Source organism: Pinus tabuliformis, chromosome 8 (genome assembly GCF_031772625.1).
Source record: "Pinus tabuliformis cultivar Carrire ecotype Pingquan chromosome 8, CPIR1, whole genome shotgun sequence".
In the NCBI taxonomy this organism is placed as follows: domain Eukaryota; kingdom Viridiplantae; phylum Streptophyta; class Pinopsida; order Pinales; family Pinaceae; genus Pinus; species Pinus tabuliformis.
Window position 1 is genome coordinate 108,222,611 of NC_142294.1, and position 23,091 is coordinate 108,245,701.

Below are 23,091 nucleotides of genomic sequence, written 5' to 3' on the forward strand. Positions count from 1 at the left end.
GAGAAAATTTAGAAAGAGCAGGTCTCCAAAGAAGTTACCAGACTACAAGACATTAACGAACAACATCATAAATTCCAAGCCTTCCAACTTTTAAGAGATAGCAAATCAATAGGTATGGTGAGAAACCATGGAGGAGTACACCTCCCATCATGAGGAATGATGTTGGAACACTGTGCCAAGATCGAAGAAAAAGTTAGTAGTGAGTTCAAGTTGTTCTACAAGATCTAGCATGTTGCAGATAGTAGCACTGAGAGGTTCAAGGTCAGGTTCATGGTGAGAGGGTTCTCTTAGAAAGAGGGAGTAGACTGTGAGACATTTCCTCCGATCACTGGGTACATTTCCATTAGGGTAGTTATCTCATGAGTTCCATTTCTCGGATGTGAAGATGGATGTGAAGATGGCTTTCCTTAATGGAATCATTGAGAAAAAAGTGTACATAGAGCAGCCCCAAGGCTTTAAGATAAATGGGAAAGAGTAACATGTGTGCAAACTTAGGAAAACCTTGTATGGACTTCACCAAAAGATAAATGTATCCAAACTTATATTATGTACTTGCTGGGATTGATACGCTCGTTTTAGTATTGTACATAAATGACTTGTTTCTTACAGGTGCAAAGAAGCTCATTGTATGGTGCAAAGCAAACATGGCGGTTGAGTTCAAGATGAAGGACATCGATATGATTGTAACAACCCAGCTAAATTAATCCATTTTATAAAGTTTTAAACTTATAATAAAACCAATTGTGAGGAAATTTAAACTATAAGTATGTTAAGTTTATAAATACAATTTAAATTTAAAACATATATAAGTTAAAATTTTATAAAATATATAATTAGACTTTATATATATATATATATTAAATTTACAAAATATATAATTGAATTTTATAAATAAAAGTTATAAAGTATATATATATATGGAACTTTATATAAATAAAGTATATATATATATGGAACCTTATATAATGTAAAAGTTATAAAGTATATATATATATGGAAATTTATATAAATAAAGTATATATATATGGAACCTTATATAATGTAAATATTATAAAGTGTAAATGAAACTTTATAAATAGAGATATTATAAAGTATATAATTGAAACCTTACAGATTATATATAAAGTCCATATGCTATAAGCTAAATAAATAGATTCATGAAGATGTATGCGATAACCTACCAGAACCATCACTGAAACCATTAATGATGGCGCGCCCAACCAGCTGAGAAGTTATAGCAGAGCGGCGCTGCCAGGACAGGATATGAGAGAATTGAATTGCATGCGGAGGGTGTCAAGAGGGAGAAGAGCGGTGGCCGGAAGCAGGAGGGTGGCCACCGCCAAGCCTGCCTATATATATCGCTATTCTGGACCGATGCAGGGGGGAAAAACCGGAGAGGGGCAGCAGCGGAGGAGAAGCATAAATCCACCAGAGGAAACTGGGAGAAGGGGATTATCCATTGAAGAGCTTTGAGTGGTCTGAGGCTCTGGGCACGGGGGGACAGAGAGCTTCTGTGGAGAAGCTTTCTGGATTGAGCAGCTAGGTTTGCTCCGTCCGGTTGGGAGGTATTGGCCTCTCGAAAATTTGATCAAATTAACCACAGCATCACCAGCAGCAGATTCACCAGACAGAAGCAGGATCAACAGCAGTTAAGGTATGTATCGATTTAATGTTCAGGCTTCTGTATTTCAGATTTTAGTTACTGTGTGTATTTCAGATTTTAGTTACTGTGTGTTAAGGTTTATTACAGATGGTATCAGAGCTAGTTTTAAACTCTGCGGCACCTTATTGGCCTACACCTGTAAAACACGCTCTTGAAATCTCAAATTCTTGCAATTTCTCATCACGGCCCTTACAAATCCGTATCTGGCATCGATTCTGTACCCTTTTGTTGTCCCGGCGGCTGTTGTTTGATGATAGCCACCATACCTGGCTTCCGTCTGTACGAAAACCGGGACCGGATTAATTCAGATAAACGGGAGCCGAAAAAAAAAAAAAAAAAAACGAGTCGACAGTCGGCATTCAATAAACTTAAATTAGCCTCTTTTCGTTGAAGAGATGTTTCCCCATCCGTCACATTCGTTCGTTTTTTCTTTTTTTTCTCTCGTCTCTCTAGCGAGAGCTTCAATACGGCGTGGATGAAATCGTAGTTTTACGTTTGCGTGTCCAGAGGATTCTTTTGCTTTTGCATGTGCGGCATTGGTTGACAAATCCATTTTCGTGGGATACACACATGACGGTTAGTAATTAACTCAGTTATATCAAACTGGGTTTATCAAATTTTAAACTCGCGATTCAAGTCTCGATGATTTCGTTGGACTGCGAAGATTCGAGAGGGATTCGGAGTAGGCCCGTAAGAAGCCTTCAACAGAGAGAATCCATGGCCGCGGGGCTTTAAAAATATGCCCATTTAAAGGAAAATTTGGCTACAGATCTAGTGGAAGGGTTCTATAACATCTGTGCGTAGCATTTTTTCCATCGGATATGGGCCGAAAAAGGAAAGGGTTGTATATAAATCCAAAAAAAAAAAAAAAAAATCTGCCAAAATCGTCCACCGTACACAGTAGAAATGGTATCATTTCTGTCTTGCTTAGCACCCTATCAAAATAACGATAACGATGATAAATGTGTTAAGGAGAAGAAGCCTTGGGGTACCATTAACTACCACCTGCGGGGACTGAGCAAAGGAAAGTGAATATTTCTATTTGCGGACTTTCGGGTAAAATTTTGTACTTTACTAGGCTTTCATTGCATTGCGGATGTCAGTAGTAAATTGCATTGTTGGAAGGTAAATTTTTTTGGGATCTAGGTTGGTTTCAACCTGAGAGATTTGGATTCTGAAGCTAGACTTTACCATTGGAGGAACAATGTTCATTGTCAAAAGTAAAAACTGAGAAAGAATGCGGGAATTTGATATCTTAATTATTTACTCTTTAACACATCTGTTTCAGAGACTTTCCACTACACGTCCCTAGATTATTCATTCTTTTTTTATTATTTTTGAGCTTTCTTCACATTGAATAGAATGTTCTTGACACACCATTCTGTTTCAAATTCAGCAATTTTCTTTTAAAGCATTATAGCATCGCTTTATTGTTGTCTCTGTTCTCTTGTTACCGGTAAAACATTGCTATTGCCACTATTTTTCCTTTGTAAATATAGACTCTCACTATCTTATTTAATTGTTATTCACATCATATACCCACCTGGCGGCTATTACTTTATATTCAAATCGATTAATCAGACGTCCTATATTGAACATGTTTTTCCCTATTTCAAACATTTTTGCCAAAGATGGACACATACCTTGTGGAATTAGTACCGTTCATGTGTAAATTTTCTATAAATTAGCATACGCTGAAGTGGGCAGAGGGGAATGCTGGAGGGTATTCTGCGTGAAAAGGATTAACTTTGCAAGAAGCAAACTCATAGAAAACTGCTCTAAGAAGTGAATATACCTTACATTGAGGTTAAATTCAGGAAACAAACCGAGTAAAAAAAAAAAAAAACTTTATTAACATTGGCAAATTGAGATTAGTTCAAATGCATCCATTTAAAGCATGAAATTGTTGAGAAATGTCACTAAACCCACCAAAGATGTATGGAAACTTTAAAAGCTATATGCACTCGATAAAAGAAATAGACATGTTGAAGTCATCTGTTTAGTAAAGGATAATAAATTACGAACAAGTGTTTGTTAACGAGAATGCATCAACGGTTCAAAATAAAATGTTTTAAGGTAATGACGGCTAAATATAGTTGAAAGAATAATGTTGTAAGAGAAGGAATATTATTGTTTCATTAAAATGTTAATGCTCCTTGCCTTGTTCACCATATCCAAGTTGAGGAATCTAGGTGTTTTTGAATTTTAAATGAAATCATTACAGTATTATTCATGTGAGTCCTCCACTGAAGCAAATCACATCCCAGACAGAGAAATAGTCCCAATTGTTAGGAGTCTATAACCATACTTCTGCATTATTCATACTAGGATAGAATACCCTGCATTAGGACAAGGAGGTCGCGAGACCACCCTCCTTGACCTCGGTACCAGTAAGATCCGCCTAGCGGGTAAAAATAGCAAAACTATACCCGTTTATAAATGTGAAGTTGCAAAGAAAATCGTGTGTTAAAATTCGGTTATCCGCCTCAATTTTTTTTTATATATATAAATTTTATTTTTGTGTTCAGGGACCATTACTATGGTAAGGACGTATGAGCGACGACGACGTGACCAGGCAGCATCATCACCATTAATGCCGCCACCGTCGCCATCGCCATCCCCATCACCCTCGTCACCACCAAGGCAACCGTCAACATCAAACGCTCCAACGCCAGAGTTGACTGTGATAATGAACTCTTTGGAAGCCTTATTGGAGACACTAAAGGAATCAGCTAAGGCTAAAAACAAAGAGGAATTTCAGCATGTAGCCACCAGTTCAGCGGAACCAGATAATTTGGAGCCCAGAAGATCGAGAGAAGACATCTCTAGGGAGCTTCAGAAAATTAGACTCCCAGAATTTTCGGGAGGTCGAGCTGGTGAACGCGCTGAGGCATGGTTGGAAGGGATGAACCGGTGCTTCCGGTTAAGAGAATATTCACCTTCAGCAAAAACAAAAATTGCCGTGTTTCAACTAAAGGAAAGTGCCTTGATTTGGTGGGGAAATCTGGAAAAGCAGCTGCACCTTACATCGGATAATGTTCCTTGGGAACTATTTGAGGAAAAGTTCCGCGCAAAGTATTTACCTCCATACTTTCAACAACAGCAAGCCAGAGCCTTTCATACACTAATTCAGGGAAGTAAAACGGTGGAAGAGTACGAAATAAGGTTTATGGAGCTGGTAAAATACATTCCCTACTTAGACTCTGATGAACGACAAGCTGAACGCTTCATATTTGGGTTAAACCCTCGCATCAGAGCCTTGGTAAGTATGTGGAAACCACCATCTGTAGCCGAGGCAGTCGAATGTAGCCGTTATGCAGAAGAGCACCTTGGGATCAAAAAGGATATGGGGCCAGCAGGGCCTTTTCAATCAGGGTTTCCAGGGAAGGCTCCCCGGAACGTTTTCAGAGGAGGTAGCTCGAGACCACCTTACGGTAACAGGTTTACCCCAAGTGTGGGGACAAGAGTTCCCATGGCAGTAAACACTATAGCCGCGGAATCGTCCAACACCAGACCTTGGGCATCGCGAGGGACTACCGGTAGAGGAAGGAGTGCGAGAGGAATCAACATGGGAGGACGCGGCTCGTTCTCTAGAAATTCACACCTTGACTCAAGAGGATCAGCGCAGCTCAATTGTTGGGGATGCGGGGGGCCGCATTTCCAGCGTAACTGCCCAGAAGCTTCATCAAATATATTGCAAAGGACTGGGAAGGAGCCGATATCAGCCAATCGAAGTAATCATAGAATTCACGCAGTAGTCAACCACGACCAAGCAGCCCATCAATCCACTGTAGTGGAATCTTCAGGTATTATCAATGGCGTAAAACTCAAAATCTTATTTGATACTGGTGCCACAGATAGTTTCATTTCGTCATATGCATTAAACAAATGTGGGTTGGCAGCTCGTAGACAAAATGATTTCCAACAAGTGGAAATGGCCTCAGGAGAACTCCAAACCGTGGGCTTGAGTGTGGATCAATGCAAAATTGACCTAGGGGTCTGTTCGACTAAACTAAAAGTCTATGTCACAGCCTTAGGGACGTATGACCTTATCATCGGTATGGATTGGCTGGAAGCTCACCAAGCTTGGGTGGACTGTTATGGAAAAAGGATTTTAGGCGTAAATGATGAAGGCGAAGTAATCCAAATTCAAGGAATCAAGAGGGAAGTTTCCTTACGCTACATTTCGGCAATGCAGGTGAAGCGTTGTTTAAGAAAGGGTTGTCAGGCTTATGCAATTCACGAAGTAAGCCAGGAAAAGGGGCCACCCTTAGAACAATATCCGGTGTTAGCCGAGTTCCCGGACGTATTTCCAAAGGAACTGCCTGGATTACCCCCGGTAAGAGAACTGGATCTCACTATCGAATTAAAGCCAGGTACCCAACCGATCTCAAAAACGCCTTATAGAATGACAGCTCCAGAACTTCAGGAATTGCAAATCCAGTTAAAGGAACTACTCGATATAGGGCTTATCCGGCCCAGTACCTCACCTTGGGGCGCTCCTGTAATTTTTGTGAAGAAGAAAGATGGGTCCTTAAGATTATGCATAGACTATCGAGACTTGAATCGAGCTACAGTAAAGAATCAATACCCTATGCCGCGGATCGATGATCTTTTCGATCAAATGAAAGGGGCTTCTGTCTTTTCAAAAATTGATCTTCGATCAGGGTATCATCAGCTAAGGATTTCTGAAAATGATATCTCCAAGACAGCATTCCGGACACGTTTTGGGCACTATGAATTTACTGTGGTGCCATTTGGATTAACAAATGCGCCAGCCGTATTCATGAATCTTATGAACAGTGTTTTCCGTCAGTATCTTGATAAATTTGTGCAAGTCTTTTTAGATGATATTCTCATCTATTCCAAGAATGAAGAAGAACATGAAGAGCATTTGCGGCTAGTATTGTCCTGCCTTAGAGAACGTCAGTTATATGGAAAACTATCCAAGTGTTCTTTTTTTCAGGAAAAGATTCATTATTTGGGTCACATCATATCAGGTGAAGGGATTTCAGTAGATCCTGAGAAGGTAAAGGCGATCATGGAATGGCCAATACCGAAAAATGCACATGAGATACGAAGCTTTATGGGTTTAGCAGGTTATTACCGGAGATTTGTGGAGGGATTCTCCAAAATCGCAAAGCCAATCACAACCCTTCAGCGTAAAGGTGTTAAGTATGAATGGACCGAGGAATGTAATAAAGCATTCTCTGAACTCAAAAGACTACTCACCAGTGCACCAATCCTAAGGGTCCCTGATATGGGCAAAGACTTTACGGTATGTACTGATGCATCCAAGCAAGGACTGGGTGCAGTGTTGATGCAGGATAAGGGAGTGATAGCTTATGCTTCCAGAAAGCTAAAACCTCATGAAGAACTCTATGCTACTCACGATTTAGAATTGGCCGTTGTAATGCTAGCTTTAAAGATCTGGAGACACTATCTGGTGGGACGAAATTTTACACTTAAAAGCGACCATCAAAGTCTACAATATTTGTTCACCCAAAGAGATTTAAATGCCAGGCAAAGGCGATGGAGTGAATTCCTAAGTGAATATGACTTCGGAATATCATATATTAAGGGAAAAGAAAATGTAGTAGCCGATGCTTTAAGCAGAAGACCTCGGATATTTTCTCTCATACCCATTAAAGTAGACTTAAGACAGCGAGTACTGGACCGTCTTATAAAAGACAGCTGGTATTTAAAGGTGAAGGCAAGTCTTGAGGGAATTAAGGCAAAAGAATATAAATTTGCGGGTTATGAATTAGAAAGCGATGGGATCCTACGATTCCATGGAAGGATGTACATTCCTGAGAATAAAGACCTTCGAGATACCATCCTTAGGGAAGCTCACAAAGCAGTATATTGTGCTCATCCTGAAGTAGGGAAGATGTATGCGGATACCAAGAAACTCTTCTTTTGGGCAGGCATGAAGCGTGATATCACTCAATTTGTTGCAAAATGTTTGGAATGTCAGCAAGTAAAGGCAGATCACTGTCACCCAGCGGGTCTCTTACAACCTCACGACATTCCTATGTCTAAATGGGAGACCATTTCTATGGATTTTATCACTGGACTACCTCTTACTTCTCAAAGACACAATGCCATTCTGGTAGTGGTGGATAAATTAACAAAAAGCGCCCATTTCATTCCGGTGCGAGATACTTATGATGTTGCTGACGTAGCTCGAGTATTCATAAATGAAATTATCAGATTTCATGGAGTACCTAAGAAGATTATATCCGATAGAGATTCGCGATTCACTTCCAGATTCTGGACTTGCATGCAGACAGCCTTAGGTACTCAACTAAATTTAAGCACTGCTTACCATCCTGAGACTGACGGGCAAACTGAAAGAGTAAATCAAGTACTTGAAGACATGTTGCGAATGTATGTAATGGATCAGCAATCTCACTGGGAGAAGTATTTATCCTTAGTCGAGTTCGCATACAACAACAGTTACCACAGTTCGATTGGGATGCCTCCATTTGAAGCTTTATATGGCAGACCTTGCAGAACACCGTTAAGTTGGGACAGGTTAGAAGATCGAGTGATAATAGGACCAGAATTAATCCATGAAATGGAAGCGCAGGTCAGGCAGATTAGACAACGATTAAAGGAAGCACAGGATAGACAAAAGAGTTATGCTGATGCTCACCGAACTGATAGGAAGTATGAAGTAGGGGATCAGGTCTTCGTCCGCATCAAACCAAATAAAAGTACTATTCGATTCGGAAAAGGGACAAAGTTGTCACCCCGATTTATAGGACCGTTTAAAGTCGTGGAAAGAGTTGGACCTGTTGCCTATCGTCTTGCCCTGCCACCCCACCTGCATAGAATTCATAATGTATTTCATGTTTCTGTATTAAGACATTATGTAGCTGATCTATCTCATAACATCCAGTGGAAAGAATTGCAGGTATCGGACGAGGGAGTCATAACGGTCGAACCTTTACGTATACTGGAACGTAGAGTTCGGCAGTTAAGGAACCGTCTGGTGGACCAAGTTAAGGTCCAATGGGACAAGTATAGTCCTGGATCAGCAACTTGGGAGAATACAGAGGACATATGTCAGAGATACCCTAGTTTATGTCCATTTTGAAGAACTTTACACTATGTTTAGTATATATTTACTTCACTACTGTCAGAGACCCAAAAACATTTGAATGATTAGTGATAAACATGAAACTTTGTGGCATAATATATGTTTAAATTCCTGCTGGTACATGGATACCAAAATAATATGTGTTTAATTCCTGCTGGTACATGGATACCAAAACAATATATGTGATTATTTTACTAAATTATAAATGTTGAAGTAAAGTTAAGGCCGTTAAATGATTTTGCTTCTAGTAGAAATTGAAACAATATAAATCTGTTTTATTTATGCATGTCAAAAATGAGCAACTGAAATAGAAGACAGGAAGTGAATACATCCTAAAGAAAAGTCAGAATACATGCATAGAAAATGACAAAATTCTGTTATGCTGTAGTATCATATGTAGATAATACATAAGTTATTTCGAATATGCTGATGCACATTTTACAAATGCTGGGTAAGTGTAAGATTGCAGATAAACTATGATTGCAGATAATTGATCCAATTTTCGAGATGACCACGTGATGACAGAACCTCAGATCAGTTAAAGCTCAAAGTGATTCTATGATAAGGTATCAGCCAAATTTTACTGGGAGGGGTGGAGGTGTTACCCACCGTTTATCCTTCGAACCCTGGGGTCATGGGAGGACTGTGCGAGTCACGCTCCCCTAGACGTGTGATGATGACTGCCGGATGCCTACTGAGAATCAGGTCGGTATAACCGACGCTGTCACCTTAGAGTTATGAATGGTTAGATCAGTGAAACTGACGCCACGGCATACTCCAGTAGAGGACGGATAGGATGGGAGTGGAAGAGATTAGGAAGGATAGGATGATTTTGAATAGCTTGGGGACCGGGATAGAAAAGGTCATGTCCATCAAAAACCTTGACCCTAAAACTCTAAACTTCGGGACGAAGTTCTCAGAAGGGGGGAGTATGTAACAACCCAGCTAAATTAATCCATTTTATAAAGTTTTAAACTTATAATAAAACCAATTGTGAGGAAATTTAAACTATAAGTATGTTAAGTTTATAAATACAATTTAAATTTAAAACATATATAAGTTAAAATTTTATAAAATATATAATTAGACTTTATAATATATATATATATTAAATTTACAAAATATATAATTGAATTTTATAAATAAAAGTTATAAAGTATATATATATATATGGAACTTTATATAAAGAAAGTATATATATATATGGAACCTTATATAATGTAAAAGTTATAAAGTATATATATATATATATGGAACTTTATATAAATAAAGTGTATATATATGGAACCTTATATAATGTAAATATTATAAAGTGTAAATGAAACTTTATAAATAGAGATATTATAAAGTATATAATTGAAACCTTACAGATTATATATAAAGTCCATATGCTATAAGCTAAATAAATAGATTCATGAAGATGTATGCGATAACCTACCAGAACCATCACTGAAACCATTAACGATGGCGCGCCCAACCAGCTGAGAAGTTATAGCAGAGCGGCGCTGCCAAGATAGGATATGAGAGAATTGAATTGCATGCGGAGGCGTGTCAAGAGGGAGAAGAGCGGTGGCCGGAAGCAGGAGGGTGGCCACCGCCAAGCCTGCCTATATATATCGCTATTCTGGACCGATGCAGGGGGGAAAAACCGGAGAGGGGCAGCAGAGGATGAGAAGCATAAATCCACCAGAGGAAACTGGGAGAAGGGGATTATCCATTGAAGAGCTTTGAGTGATCTGAGGCTCTGGGCACGGAGGGACAGAGAGCTTCTGTGGAGAAGCTTTCTGGATTGAGCAGCTAGGTTTGCTCCGTCCGGTTGGGAGGTATTGGCCTCTCGAAAATTTGATCAAATTAACCACAGCATCACCAGCAGCAGATTCACCAGACAGAAGCAGGATCAGCAGCAGTTAAGGTATGTACCGATTTAATGTTCAGGCTTCTGTATTTCAGATTTTAGTTACTGTGTGTATTTCAGATTTTAGTTACTGTGTGTTAAGGTTTATTACAATGATGCACTACTTCTTGGGTTTAGATGTTTGGCAAAAGCCGCGGGAGATCTTACCTAGGCCAGGAAAGTATGCAGTTGAGATCGTAAAGAGGTTTCGGATGGGGGGCTATAAACCTATGACCACGTCCATGATCACTAATATGACAAATGTGACATGCTCAAATTCAGTGTTGGTGGATCCCATGTTGTACAAGAAATCAATAGTTCCTTGATGTATTTGGTCAACACTAGACCATATACATCTTTTGTTGTGAACAACTCGTTATTTCATGGTAGAGACAAGGCAAGAGCATTGGGTAGTAGCACATAATGTATTTGGTCAACACTAGACTAGATACATCTTTTGTTGTGAACAACTCGAGTTAGTTCATGGTAAAGACAAGGCAAGAGCATTGGGTAGCAGCAAAACATTTGCTCAGATACTTAAGGGGCACAACGTAATATGGTGTAAGATATGTTGCAAACGGTGAAGTGAAGTTGCAAGGGTATTCAAACTTAGATTGGGAAGGTAGTGCGGCAGGCAGGAAGAGCACCTCAGAGTGTTGCTTTAACTTGGGATCAACAATAGTATTATGGTTCAGCAAGAAGCAGACTTCCACGATACTTAGCTCAATAGAGGCAAAATACATGGCAGCCAATACTACTAGTTGTGAGGTCATCTAGCTTTGCAAGTTACTTGCGGGATTGTTTGATTAGGAGTTGTGTCCCATAATCATTTAATCTGATAATCAGAGTTATATCAAACTCTGAGAATTAAGTGTTTCACTATAAGCAAATAGGGAGCAGTTGCTCCAATATATTCCCACAAATTAGTGGGTAGCCAATATTCTGACCAAGCCCTTAGCAAAGGGGAGGTTTGAAGCATCCAAGGACAGACTTGGATTGGTGCGGAATTCTTTCCTCACTCAAAGGGAGTATTGGGAAATGTAGCCCACACCTGGCACAGGTTCAATATGAACGTATAGGAAGTGGTTCAAAACATATTATTAGTAACAGCTTGGAAAAAGTGGGAAATAAGTATATCTTGTAATTTCACACGAAAATAAAATAAAAGTGAAGGTCTTATGTTTTGAAATCAACTGATCTTAGGAATCTAAATGAAATGCTCTAGAACATAAAGCTCTAGAAGTTCTAGAGCATAAGTGACTTAGATTATGATTTAATCTTAGTTGTACATCTCAAGATTGAGACAGGTGACACGTAGGATTGAGAAGAATAGTATCTTCTCTCAAAGCATAAATAGGACCACCATAAATAGGACAAGATAGAAGAAGCAGATTACACAGATGAGGAAAGTGCAAGAGAGCTGGAGGAAGGAGGAGTGCATCAGGAAGAGAAGAGTGCAAGAGAGCTAGGGGAAGGAGGAGTGCATCAGGAAGAGAAGAGGAGATCTACTAAAGAGACCAGCAAGTACAGCAGGTCATACAGTTTGTACCACCGCTTTAACTGTTTTTCTTTATGCACAGGTCATACATCTTCAGATCTGGTCATAAACCTTCAGATCTGACCATACAGTGTATTGCTTAATTGTGCTTCATTGTGAAGAGAAGAGAAAACCGATCTGCTGTTCAGAACAGACAGAAACTGAGAAGGCTGTACTGCTGTAGCTGTACCCTCTTCTAAATAGACATCCACTTCTGTTTGAGGTCATTTAATAACCGTACAGCTGCTGGTTCAAAGCAATTTGCAGAGCTCACTTTTGTAAGCTTTGAGCAAAGGAATGAAAATTGATTCAAAGGAGAAATCCCTGTGTGTGTTTTATTTCTTCGCTAGTTCATTTTTCGGTGATTGTGTAATTGACCCAATGTTAAAATATATGATTTTCAGCCTTCAAATAAATTATGTTTTGAGTTATTTAATGAGATACCATTAGGATAACAGTCACCTAGGGTTGAAACAATTTACCAAAATGTTTTGAGATATTTAATGAGATAACATTAGGATAACAGTCACCTAGGGTTGGTGACTTGTGATCTATTAATTTTTTTCTTCACGATGAACCCTAGCCGACTCTTCACCGCATCCCCTGTTTCGGCCGCCGCCCGACCCCTGCTCAGCCATGGCGCAGTTGATGATGCGAGTCCAATACAGGGATCGCAGGTATTCGCTCTCTTCTCTGGCATGCGTGATCTCAAATATGCACGGAGAGTTCCCCCCCATCTACTCTTTGCCGATCTGGACGCTGGGGCAAACTGTTCGTGGTCCTCATATGTTGCATCCAGATCTACCCTACAGTTCTCGAAGTGGAACCCTACAGCCGTCGCAGACTCTGCGCCTTCGGCCTCCGTTTTGCTTCGGATCTCTGCCGTAGAAGAGGAAGCCACATTCCAGATCAGGCGGAAAGAACTCTGCGCAGGTCTCCATGGTTCGTTTCTTGGTGCCGCGCAGATTATTACAGTTATCCTTCTGCCCAGCGTTCAGGACAGCCGCAGCAGGTTCAACTCGAGGCCCTCTTGCCTTCACGGAAGATCTGCTCTTGACATTAGGGTCTTGACCGGTCTAATATCTGGTTGCTTCCGCCACGAGCCAGAGCAGTTGGCCTCATCACTCGCCTGGTCTCCATATGGACATGAGGCGATCAAATGCTCTCCGAAAGGCAAACGGAGCCTCAGATCTGACTACGACTGGCCAGATGCAGTCATCCAGCAGGCGGAAAAAAACATGCCATGGTCAGATCCAGAGATCTGTAATCATCTTGGCAAGGGTTCAAGGCCTGTATCTGACTCCGTTCAGATTCTAATCTCTCAGCCTTCAGGCAGCACCATCATGCAATGGGTTTGCCCTTCAGACCTGGTGCAGGAACTCAAACTGAAGCTAGAGTGCAGATTGGGGATCCCATCAAGCAGTCTGCGACTTCTCTATCAAGGTAAACAACTTGAAGATCCTCTTCCGCTCTCTGCGTACAGCATTTCCAGGAATAGCTTGGTGGTGGCAACCCTTCGTTTAAGAGGCGGTGCAGGGGGGCAATCTTCCTCTTCCCGGCCTTTCTCATACAAAGATGCAGTCCACTCTGAGAACCCCAAATCTCCGGCAGCCCCTAAATCTAAGGTCTTCTTGGTTGACAAGATCGAAGAAGTTCCCTTTGTTGAACTCATTCATGAAGAAATGGCTTCCCATCTTCAAGATTTTGCTGAAAGAGCCATCATCTGCAGATTTAATGGATTGTGGTCGCGTTCTCAGGATCTCTACGACTGGATCCATGCAAACTGGACACATCACTGTAAGGTCTTTTTCTGTTCGAAAGGCTATTTCATTGTTCTATTTGATAACAGTAAGCACTATGAAAAGGCCTTAGAAGAGGGCCCTTGGTTCATGGGAACTGCAGGGCTATTCTTGACTCCTTGGTTCCCAGATTTTGATCCAGCCACTGCAGTCATTACCAAGACTCCGGTATGGATTCGGCTTCCAAACTTACCGGCCCACCTATGGAGTACTCGTGTCTTCAGAGCTATAGGAGACACCTTGGGCAGCTTCCTCAGTGGAGATTTTTGGCGGGAATCTAAAGGTCTCTACTCATATGCAAGAATATGTGCGGAGTTAGACCTGAGCAAAGGTCTTCCAGAACAGATCAACCTCAAGATAAACGACTTCGTCTGGACCCAGACACTGGACTACGAGAATACTGCTTTTCGGTGTCGCCATTGCCACCAATCTGGGCACTTGCAGAATACATGCCCATCTCGCCCGGCAAAAAAGAACAAGGCCAATGCTTCCAAGCCCAAGTCCAAACGTTGGACTCCTTGCTCTCCACCGCCAGTGGTGGATTCTGGTTCCTCTAGCTCTGAAGATGAAGACAGCGATGAAGATCTGGAACAGGCCCCTCATTCCATGGCCCCCTCTACCGATGGTCTGGCGCCTCCCTCTGACTCAGCCATTGCTCAGAAACGTGTTCACTTGTCCTCCTCCTCGGATTCAGAAAAGGAGGGCCTCCCCAAGGAGGGATCCCCGGTGGAGGATCCCAATCTTCAAGTTGTAATCGCTCATCCACCTCAACATGGTTGGGTTGTAGTCAAAAATCGAAAAGGGAAAAAGCCTCGTGTTGAAGCTTCTACCCTCTCAGGGTAGTTTTCTATGTTTCTTTCAGCTTCTAGTGACTTGTTGTAGCTCCTTGCTTGCTTAGCTCCTTCTCCGGAACCGAGGTTGATAGATCTATCATTTCCGGTTGCCGGTTTTTTGCATCTTTGGGATGTATCCTCTTGTACATTATTTTACACTTAATAGATTTAGTCTTAATCGAGAAAAAAAAAAAACAGTCACCTAGGGTTGAAAAATTTTACCAAAATCAACAGACATCAAATGGGAGAAACTCTAATCTGTTAGTTGGTGGTGCCCTTGATAGATGACATAGGTTGGTGTCAATGAACGTTGTTCATAATAGCGATAAGTGGTTCTACAAGCAATTTACACACAAGGAAGGAATATCCACACTTATGTTCATTAACAGCAGACATATATCGACAAAGTAGGGCAGTTAGTACTTTTGGTTGTGGGATCAAGCTTCGATAGTGTGGTTATATTGTTTTCATTGAGCAAACCCCCACACATAGCTATTAGTAGTGCATCTGTATTCAGGAAGTAATGTATTGCAATTTACAGGGGTGCTTCAAGGTCATATGATGTTGTTACACTGTTATCAACAGGAAATAGCATAGTCTGGACTCTCAAATATCCTAGAGGAGCATAAGTTAGATAGAACCTTTAACTCATCCCATGATCAGGTTAAGAGTTAGGTATAGCAGATTTGTCGTTGCTTCCAGGTTTTAACTCTTATACCGTGTTTCATTGAGAATTTGCATGGCAACTAATTCTAAGCCCTAATGCCCGGTTCCAATATCAACAGTGGATGTTGTTTCACTTATAATTTGTTTGGCAACCAAGTCTAAGCCCTAATGCTTGGTTCCCAATATCAACAGTGAATGTTGTTTCACTTATAATTTGCTTGGCAGCCAAGTCTAAGCCCTAATGTTTGGTTCCCAATATCAACAGTGAATGTTGTCTCTTTTATATCATATCACATCTCTTTACACAGGCAACTATCATCAGTGAATGTTGTTTCTTTTATATAACATCTATTTAGACAGGCAACTTTGCCCTGGAACTTTTACAGAGAATTGCATTTGTGATACTTAAGTAATCATCATTGATTTGAGCCTACTCTACGGGTGAAAGATGGTAGAGAGTTACATTGATTAAAGAAATAACACAAACTCTGCAGTTGAGATAACTGTTAGTTATATGCGATTACTAACAAACAATGTGAAATGTTTCAAATTTATTCATGATAGCTTTATAAATTTGATCTTCTTGAGGCAAAAAGGCCTTTAGACAACAATTTGCTTAATGTGGTCTTTTTAATTTTTGGCACTGAATTGATTTATTGATTGTTGGAACAAAAGAACGCAAGCACTGGACCTCTTCACTTTGTAAGTCCGCCCAGAGAAGCAAGGTGCATTTTAAAGCCCAGGTGGGGGTGTACCATGGGGAAATCCATCAACCTTTTGTGTTCGTGCTGGCATGGGGAAATCCATCAACCCTTTGTGTACGTGCTGATCTAATGCTGTATTGAATCTAGACGTTGCATTGAGTACACTAAATATGGATATTAATCAAGGAAACAAGACCGATCCTCCCAGTCCCACATGTCACATGTCCATGTGTCATGTGCCAAGAGACACGCGTCATGCATGTCACGGAGAGGGTCATTATGCATCCCATCATGTTCGACACTTGGGACATCAAAAAATCCTAAAAATGTCACAAAAAATCAAAGGAAGCGTGCAGATGTGTCCTGGCTTGTCAATATATGTATCCCGATGTGTTTGCTCTTCACAGGCCATGACATACTCTATCTCCGATTGTCCCATCTGTCAGAGTTCTTATCTCAGATGCCCACAGTCAAATTGACTCCAAAAAGGACCAGGACGCCCTGAACATCAATGGCATCATTGAATTCATGTGGCCGAAGCTTGAAGGCAGTCTGCAGAGAGCCCTTTTTCCGAGCTACACCTCCATGTCTCTTTTTTAAAACTACATATTTAATTTAAGTATTAAGACTATTGGCGAGATTTATAATGCCGAAATTTGTTCATATTGGATTTTTTTCATTTTTTTAATGTACCGTACTTCAGGTCAAATTCGAATTTGGCAACTATGTCTGATATGCACCTCGAGGTTTTGTATATACTGAGTTCCCATATTTGATATGTTGGCCATTTCCAGATACTCGTCCTCAATCTTCACAACCTCGAAGTCTGTATCAGATCTGAGTTTAGGTGGGTCTCTCTTTCTGTCTGTCCATATTCAGTATACCAATGCATCAGCTAGATTCAGTGCATCATTAGAGAAACAGAAACATACAAAGAGTTAATGGATCACCAACGCCCCACCTTGGCTGTAGAATGCACTTCACTTGTCTCATTGCTCAGGTCTATAAAAAATTTCTAGATGACACTGATTTCTGCTTCTTTCTTTTTAATACCTTTGTTAGCTTTTGAAATCCAATAGCTATTAATTCATCACAACAGTATATTCTCTATTCCTACAATTCAACACGCATTGAGCACCAATCTTACGGATAAATTTCTTACGAAGGGGAAAAATGAGGGTGGCATAATTAGGCAGAGCAATCTTACGGCAAAATAATTGCAGACAAGGCATACGATTCATCCGAGTCTCGTTTGGCGATGAGGGGCTTATCCATTGTATCCTCAGATTGGCATGAAGCAGCTGACTTTTGGACCTGTGAAACCAAATGAATGATCATCAATATTCTTCAGCAAACGCAATGCTTTAGAAAAAGGGGAAAAACTGCTGGGTTTGAAATTGTGGGCACCTTTCTTCGATTAATCCATCCAAACAGCGAAGTACTTGCTTCGCTCTGTTCCTTAATCTCTGCCTCAGAGGCCATTGATACGACGAAAGCTTTCTTTCCTGTCTTCGGAGATAAGCAATTGACCGGTAAGTCAGCTACTGCTCCGAGAATTCAATGTTATTGACGTGTATATGCTTTTGCCCAATTGAATTATATGGCTGTTCCAGGACACATTTGTCAGGCCTCATCTTCACTAGACATGTATATACCGAAGCATGTAGCAGCCAAAATTCATAACTACTTCGGAGACAATGAAATGCCAGCAGACTTTCTGAATTGCAGTAGCAGCCAATCCAATCGAATCTAATCACTAGCTCTCATGCGATACGGAAGATATTGAGTCGTTTTCAAGACATAATGGCGCTGAATTTGCATGTGGCACTTAATGGCGCTGAATCTAGGTAAAAGGTTTGCTCGTTTTAGGCAGCAAAGGTCCCACCAAGGGTAAGTAATCCGCCTTATATAAACTATAAACCCTAGGTGAACTTTCTGTCTCGTCGAAATTTGGTAAATAAAAAATTGCATTATAAATGAAAAGAAATTATATTATATTTTCACGTCTTAGTTTATGGGATCATTGGTTCGTGTGTTTCGATTTTTGTAATTCATCATTTTTTTATTCAAATTGATGATGAGCTGGCCCAATTTTCCAACAATCCCCTTTGAAAAAACAATGCCAAGAAATCGATGCTAACATATTCTCATAGCTTTCTCTGATGTCTGTGGATGCATCACGTTCCAAAATGAAATGTTTTTCTGATTCCACTACCCCAGACATGCAAAATGTACACACCTATTCTTCCCAAGCTTCTTTAGGCCTTTTCCACCGTCCTGTTTCACACCAAAGTTGATGCAAGTTGGTTCTTAATTGAGGAATAAGAACCTTTGCTCTCCGTGGAATGTTAGCTCCAATGAACTCTATTTGTTGTAGATCACACGTAGAGTTGAATTCTTCAATGTAGTACTTCTTCTTTCTACCCAACTCTTTTCCCCATACCCGTTTATGAAACTTCTCCATAACAAAATTCTTTAGCTCCTTGTTATTTGTAACAAAACTCTTTAGCTCCTTGTCATTTGTGGGACAGTCATTGAGGTAGATATTCCATTTTTGCATCCATGTGTAGTTTTGTTTCATCCATGTTTTCTTTCTTTCACTCATGCTTTCATTGAAGATAACATTAGGTCATCTACCTACCCTCATTTGCTCAATTCTTTTTAGATATCTTATGAGACGCATCATAGCAATTGTTTCGATGGGAGTTGCTCCTATTTCACTCAACATTATCTCATAAGGTACTGAACTATTTATTTTGAACTTGTTCATGATCAAACGTTTTTGGATTTTCTCATTTTGTTTCCATTTTGAGACGGGGTGTTGCTAGCCCACTATTCACACCCATATAGCATCACTAGATAAACTAGGAGTCCAAAAAGCACTTTAGTCGTTTTCCAATCCCATAACTATGCCTCTATACATCTGCTTTGAAGAGCATATAATGCTTTCCACCCTCCTAAAATTCTCTTTTTTCTGCAGTGCTCCCAATTAAGTTTGTTGTTGAAATCAATCATGAGGTACATGTACTCATTTACTTCTTCAAGAATGTTGCCTTCAAAGAAGAACATATGCTAGCTCTGCTTCCTTTTATCAGAGCAAAAAAATTATTTTGGTCTTGCTAGCATTGACTTGCATCCTCACTGCTCTACAGAAATGTTCAAGGGCATATATGTGCATTTGCAATCCATGGGCCGATTTAGAAATCAATACACGATCATCATATATAAACCAAAAAGAATAAAGGATAGAGGGCAATCTTACTTGACTCCAATGTCACTTCTAAAGCTTTCTGAAATACCTGCTGAGGTTCTAATTCACCTCTTCATAAAGTCTATGGATAGCGGCTCTATAATGCAAAGAAATTGCAAGTTCTTCCATTCTACACCACAATTTTGAGCAATTTCGACATTTTAGATAATTTAGGCACTCCTAAAACATGAATGGTTGTTGTTTCAGTTGTAATTTTTACATATAAGTTAATTTAGAGATTCTTTTAGAATTTGTAAAATACACTTCTTTCACTAGATGAGATTCTAGGGTTTGAATCTTATTAAAAAAGATTATTGCAAAAATTGAAAGTGAAAAAAGGGAGTTGTGTTTAATGCAACTTTTTGGAGTTTTCGGTGCCGAAATCCAGCAGAAAAATTTGTGGTGAAATCTTGATTTGTGTTATTTAAACTAGTTTTTTGACTATATATATGGATTCAGTGCCCTAAAAAACCCCTAGGACACTTCTATTGTCTAGGGGTTACCCATCAAACTTGTGATTTCAATGAATTCCTGTCGGATTTAGAGAAATTAGACTAGAAAAATCCACCGGAAAAGCTTCCAAAAAGTCGAGGTAAAGACAACTCCGAAAAAAAGCCCCTAAGGTGATTAAGTCACCATTTAACTCATATTTAAATAATCTATTTCGTTAAATGTAAAAAAACAATATTGTTAAAAAATAATCTAGTTACTTAAATATAACAAAGTAACATTGCTTAAAATTAATTTATTTTTTTGAATATAACAAAAACAATTTATTTCATTAAGAAAGAAAAAAATCACATTCACAGATGTTTAGTCAACCCGTTTTGAATCGTCCAATGTGGTTCATCACTGACATGAGTATGATCGAAGCATGCAATTAAATAATGTAGAGAGGTAAAGAAAAATAATTACCAACAATTAAATCATAATGAACATGTGCTAATAATAAGAGTAGTCTTTAAGTGTGACTTTTTGGAGTTTTGGTGGATACTAAAAAAATTGAAGAGTTCATCTGTCAAACTTGTGACTTCAATGAATCTTTGTGGGACAAATTAGATCTAAAAATAAACCAATTTTTTTCCAAAAAATCACACTTAAAGGCTACTTGTTAATAATATTTTAATTTTTTATTGAATGTGTGTTTATTGTAATGTCTAATAACTTATTAATTATTAAATTCTTTTATAGAAAATAAAGGAGTTTAATTAAGAAACAATATTAAAAGGAATAAAATAAAAAATGATAAAGGATAAAGAAAGGACCAAAATTAAATTAAAAATAAGAAAAATAAATTAAAGAATAATAAAAACAAAACAAGATGGAAGAAATTAAAAAAAGGTAAAAAAGGAATAAAACTACACAGCGTAGTTTAACTTATAAAATAGTCTTTTTCACAAGAACCAAAAATACAAGTTCAAGCAAGATTGTGATTTTTTGTTGTTTAAAATACATTTTTGAATGCACAAATAGATTTAGCACCCTAAAAAACCTAAGTCACATGACACGAGGACACGAGACATGGAGGACACGTAAATACGAGTATTCAATACGAAACGCAGCGACCTGGAAACAGGACACGGGGGACACGTTTTATATATATATATATATATATATATATATATATACCGAAATATAGTTTTTTATCCATATTAATTTGTGAAGTGAAATATTATTTGTTGTTTTCTGATGCAAATTAATATTTCATATCAACCCCAAGGCTGAAAGTTCATAGGAATCAGATCTGGGAAACATCTAGTAAGAGATGAAATTTTGGTTTTGCATTAATTGTCATAGACTGAAATTTCAACGGGATAGAGGTGAATTAACTTTCCCAAGGCCATTTTGTTTCTTCCTGAGAACATTGTTGATGTAATGGGTAATAAGAAAAACCTAGGATAGAGCTAAATCAGCCCAACGCTTGGGTGTCATTTCTGTTACAAGTTAGAATGAAGGTTTTTTTTGTTTGTAAATCAGGTTATAGCTATGCTGCACTGTTAAAATAAAAGCTCCCAACTATTGTTGTTGCATTTATTGTGTTGATTTGCATCATGGGTGTTCAATGAGATTCGTTGGATCTAGTTTAAATGGCCAATAAATCTACTTCCTGGAGTTTGCAGTTATGGGAAAAAGCTTATAAACAATGCTCCCTTAGTGGCAAATCCATTTTCCCTGAGTTGTTTATCATGCAGAATTAAATAATGGTGCTTGTGGTTTAAAATATCACTTCTATGGCTAAAATCTATTGAATCCCCATGTTGTTTTGGCATGTTGGTCACTCCCAAGCCTTTTTTAGTTTTTTGAAGTTACCACGATGCATCTTCTTGAACCTACCTTTACATTCCAAGACGATATCCGATTCGTTGAGTGTGTAGCCCCCAAGGCCTGAGAGCTGGCCTGAATGTCTAAAGCAGTGTCAGAGGATTTCGTAAATCCTGACATTTGTCCTTGTTAGAGTAGGTACATCTCAGGGGACAATAGTTGGCATGTGACTTGTTAGTACCATGAGGCATTCACTGGTGGTGGTTGAGGTATTACGTTTTCTGTGGAAGTTGGGCCTTATTTACCTATGATTCGTGCAACTAGGCTTTAAATTACATTTTTTTGCAGGGTACGTATTCAACCTGTCGAAAATCGTTAGGGCCACGTTTTCTACCAACGAAATATGCGTTTTCCAAATGCGGGGCACGACGAAAACCGGCGAATACGTTTTCCATTTTCCAGGACACGATAAAAACCGTATTCGACACATATTAGGGCTGTTTTTGTGTCCAGTACATAAAATACGAGACACAGGACCCTGGAGGACGTGTCCTGTGACTTAGTAAAAAACTCTAAGACATTGGAATTCTATAGATTAAACAATTTAAACTCAAGTTTTAAATTAATCATAAAAATTGTTCTTAAAAATGTCATTTCATCTATAAGTTAGACTATACCCAACTATATATATATATATATATATATATATAAAGGATAAAAACAAAACATGATATAAGAAATTATGAAAAATAATAAAACACAACTATAATATTAAGAATATATATATATATATATATATAAACAAAACAAGATAGAAGAAATTATGAAAATTAAAAAAACACAACTATAATATTAAGAAAGAATATACACACACAATAACTAAAAATTAATTATGGATGAGAAATAAATTAAATACTAGAAAGAATAAAATACAGGATACTAAAAAATAATAAATAAGTATATTATTATTATTATTAATATCCATTTTTAAGGTCATTGGTGTATGAAACCCCTTTGTTTGTGGGACAAGGACCCACCTCCTCGCAAGGATTTTATTGCTAAGTCTACGAAGGCATACATACTCTACCCCTTCTGGTTTTGAACATGTGACCTCTTAGGAGGAAACACATGCTCTTAACCATTAGGCTCACTCAAGCTTTATATATATATATATGGAAAAGAATAGCTATCAATTACTAATATTTATCTCTTTATATGGTATGTAAGAATAATAATAGGCTATTTAATTAGGAATCTATAAGAAAAGTGAACAAAATATAAGAAAACAATAGTGTATAATTAAACATTCTAATTTATCATATCATATATTTTTATTAATAATAATAATAATTCAAGAGATGTTTTGATATGGGTTTCA

At 38.7% G+C, this 23,091-nt stretch overlaps 1 protein-coding gene across 1 annotated transcript in view; it reads right to left on the bottom strand.

The window, feature by feature from the left end:
* LOC149234363 (D-xylose-proton symporter-like 2) overlaps positions 1–18,042 on the bottom strand; it is a 297,092-nt gene extending 279,050 nt beyond the window's left edge. The window contains exons 1-2 of the mRNA XM_089368252.1: positions 17,609–18,042; positions 17,409–17,515 (exon numbers count right to left, since the gene is read on the bottom strand). Coding sequence (XP_089224378.1) covers positions 17,409–17,515; positions 17,609–17,683 — 182 coding nt within the window. The 5' untranslated portion in view covers positions 17,684–18,042. The remainder of the gene's footprint in view (positions 1–17,408; positions 17,516–17,608) is intronic.
* Positions 18,043–23,091: the final 5,049 nt, after the last annotated feature.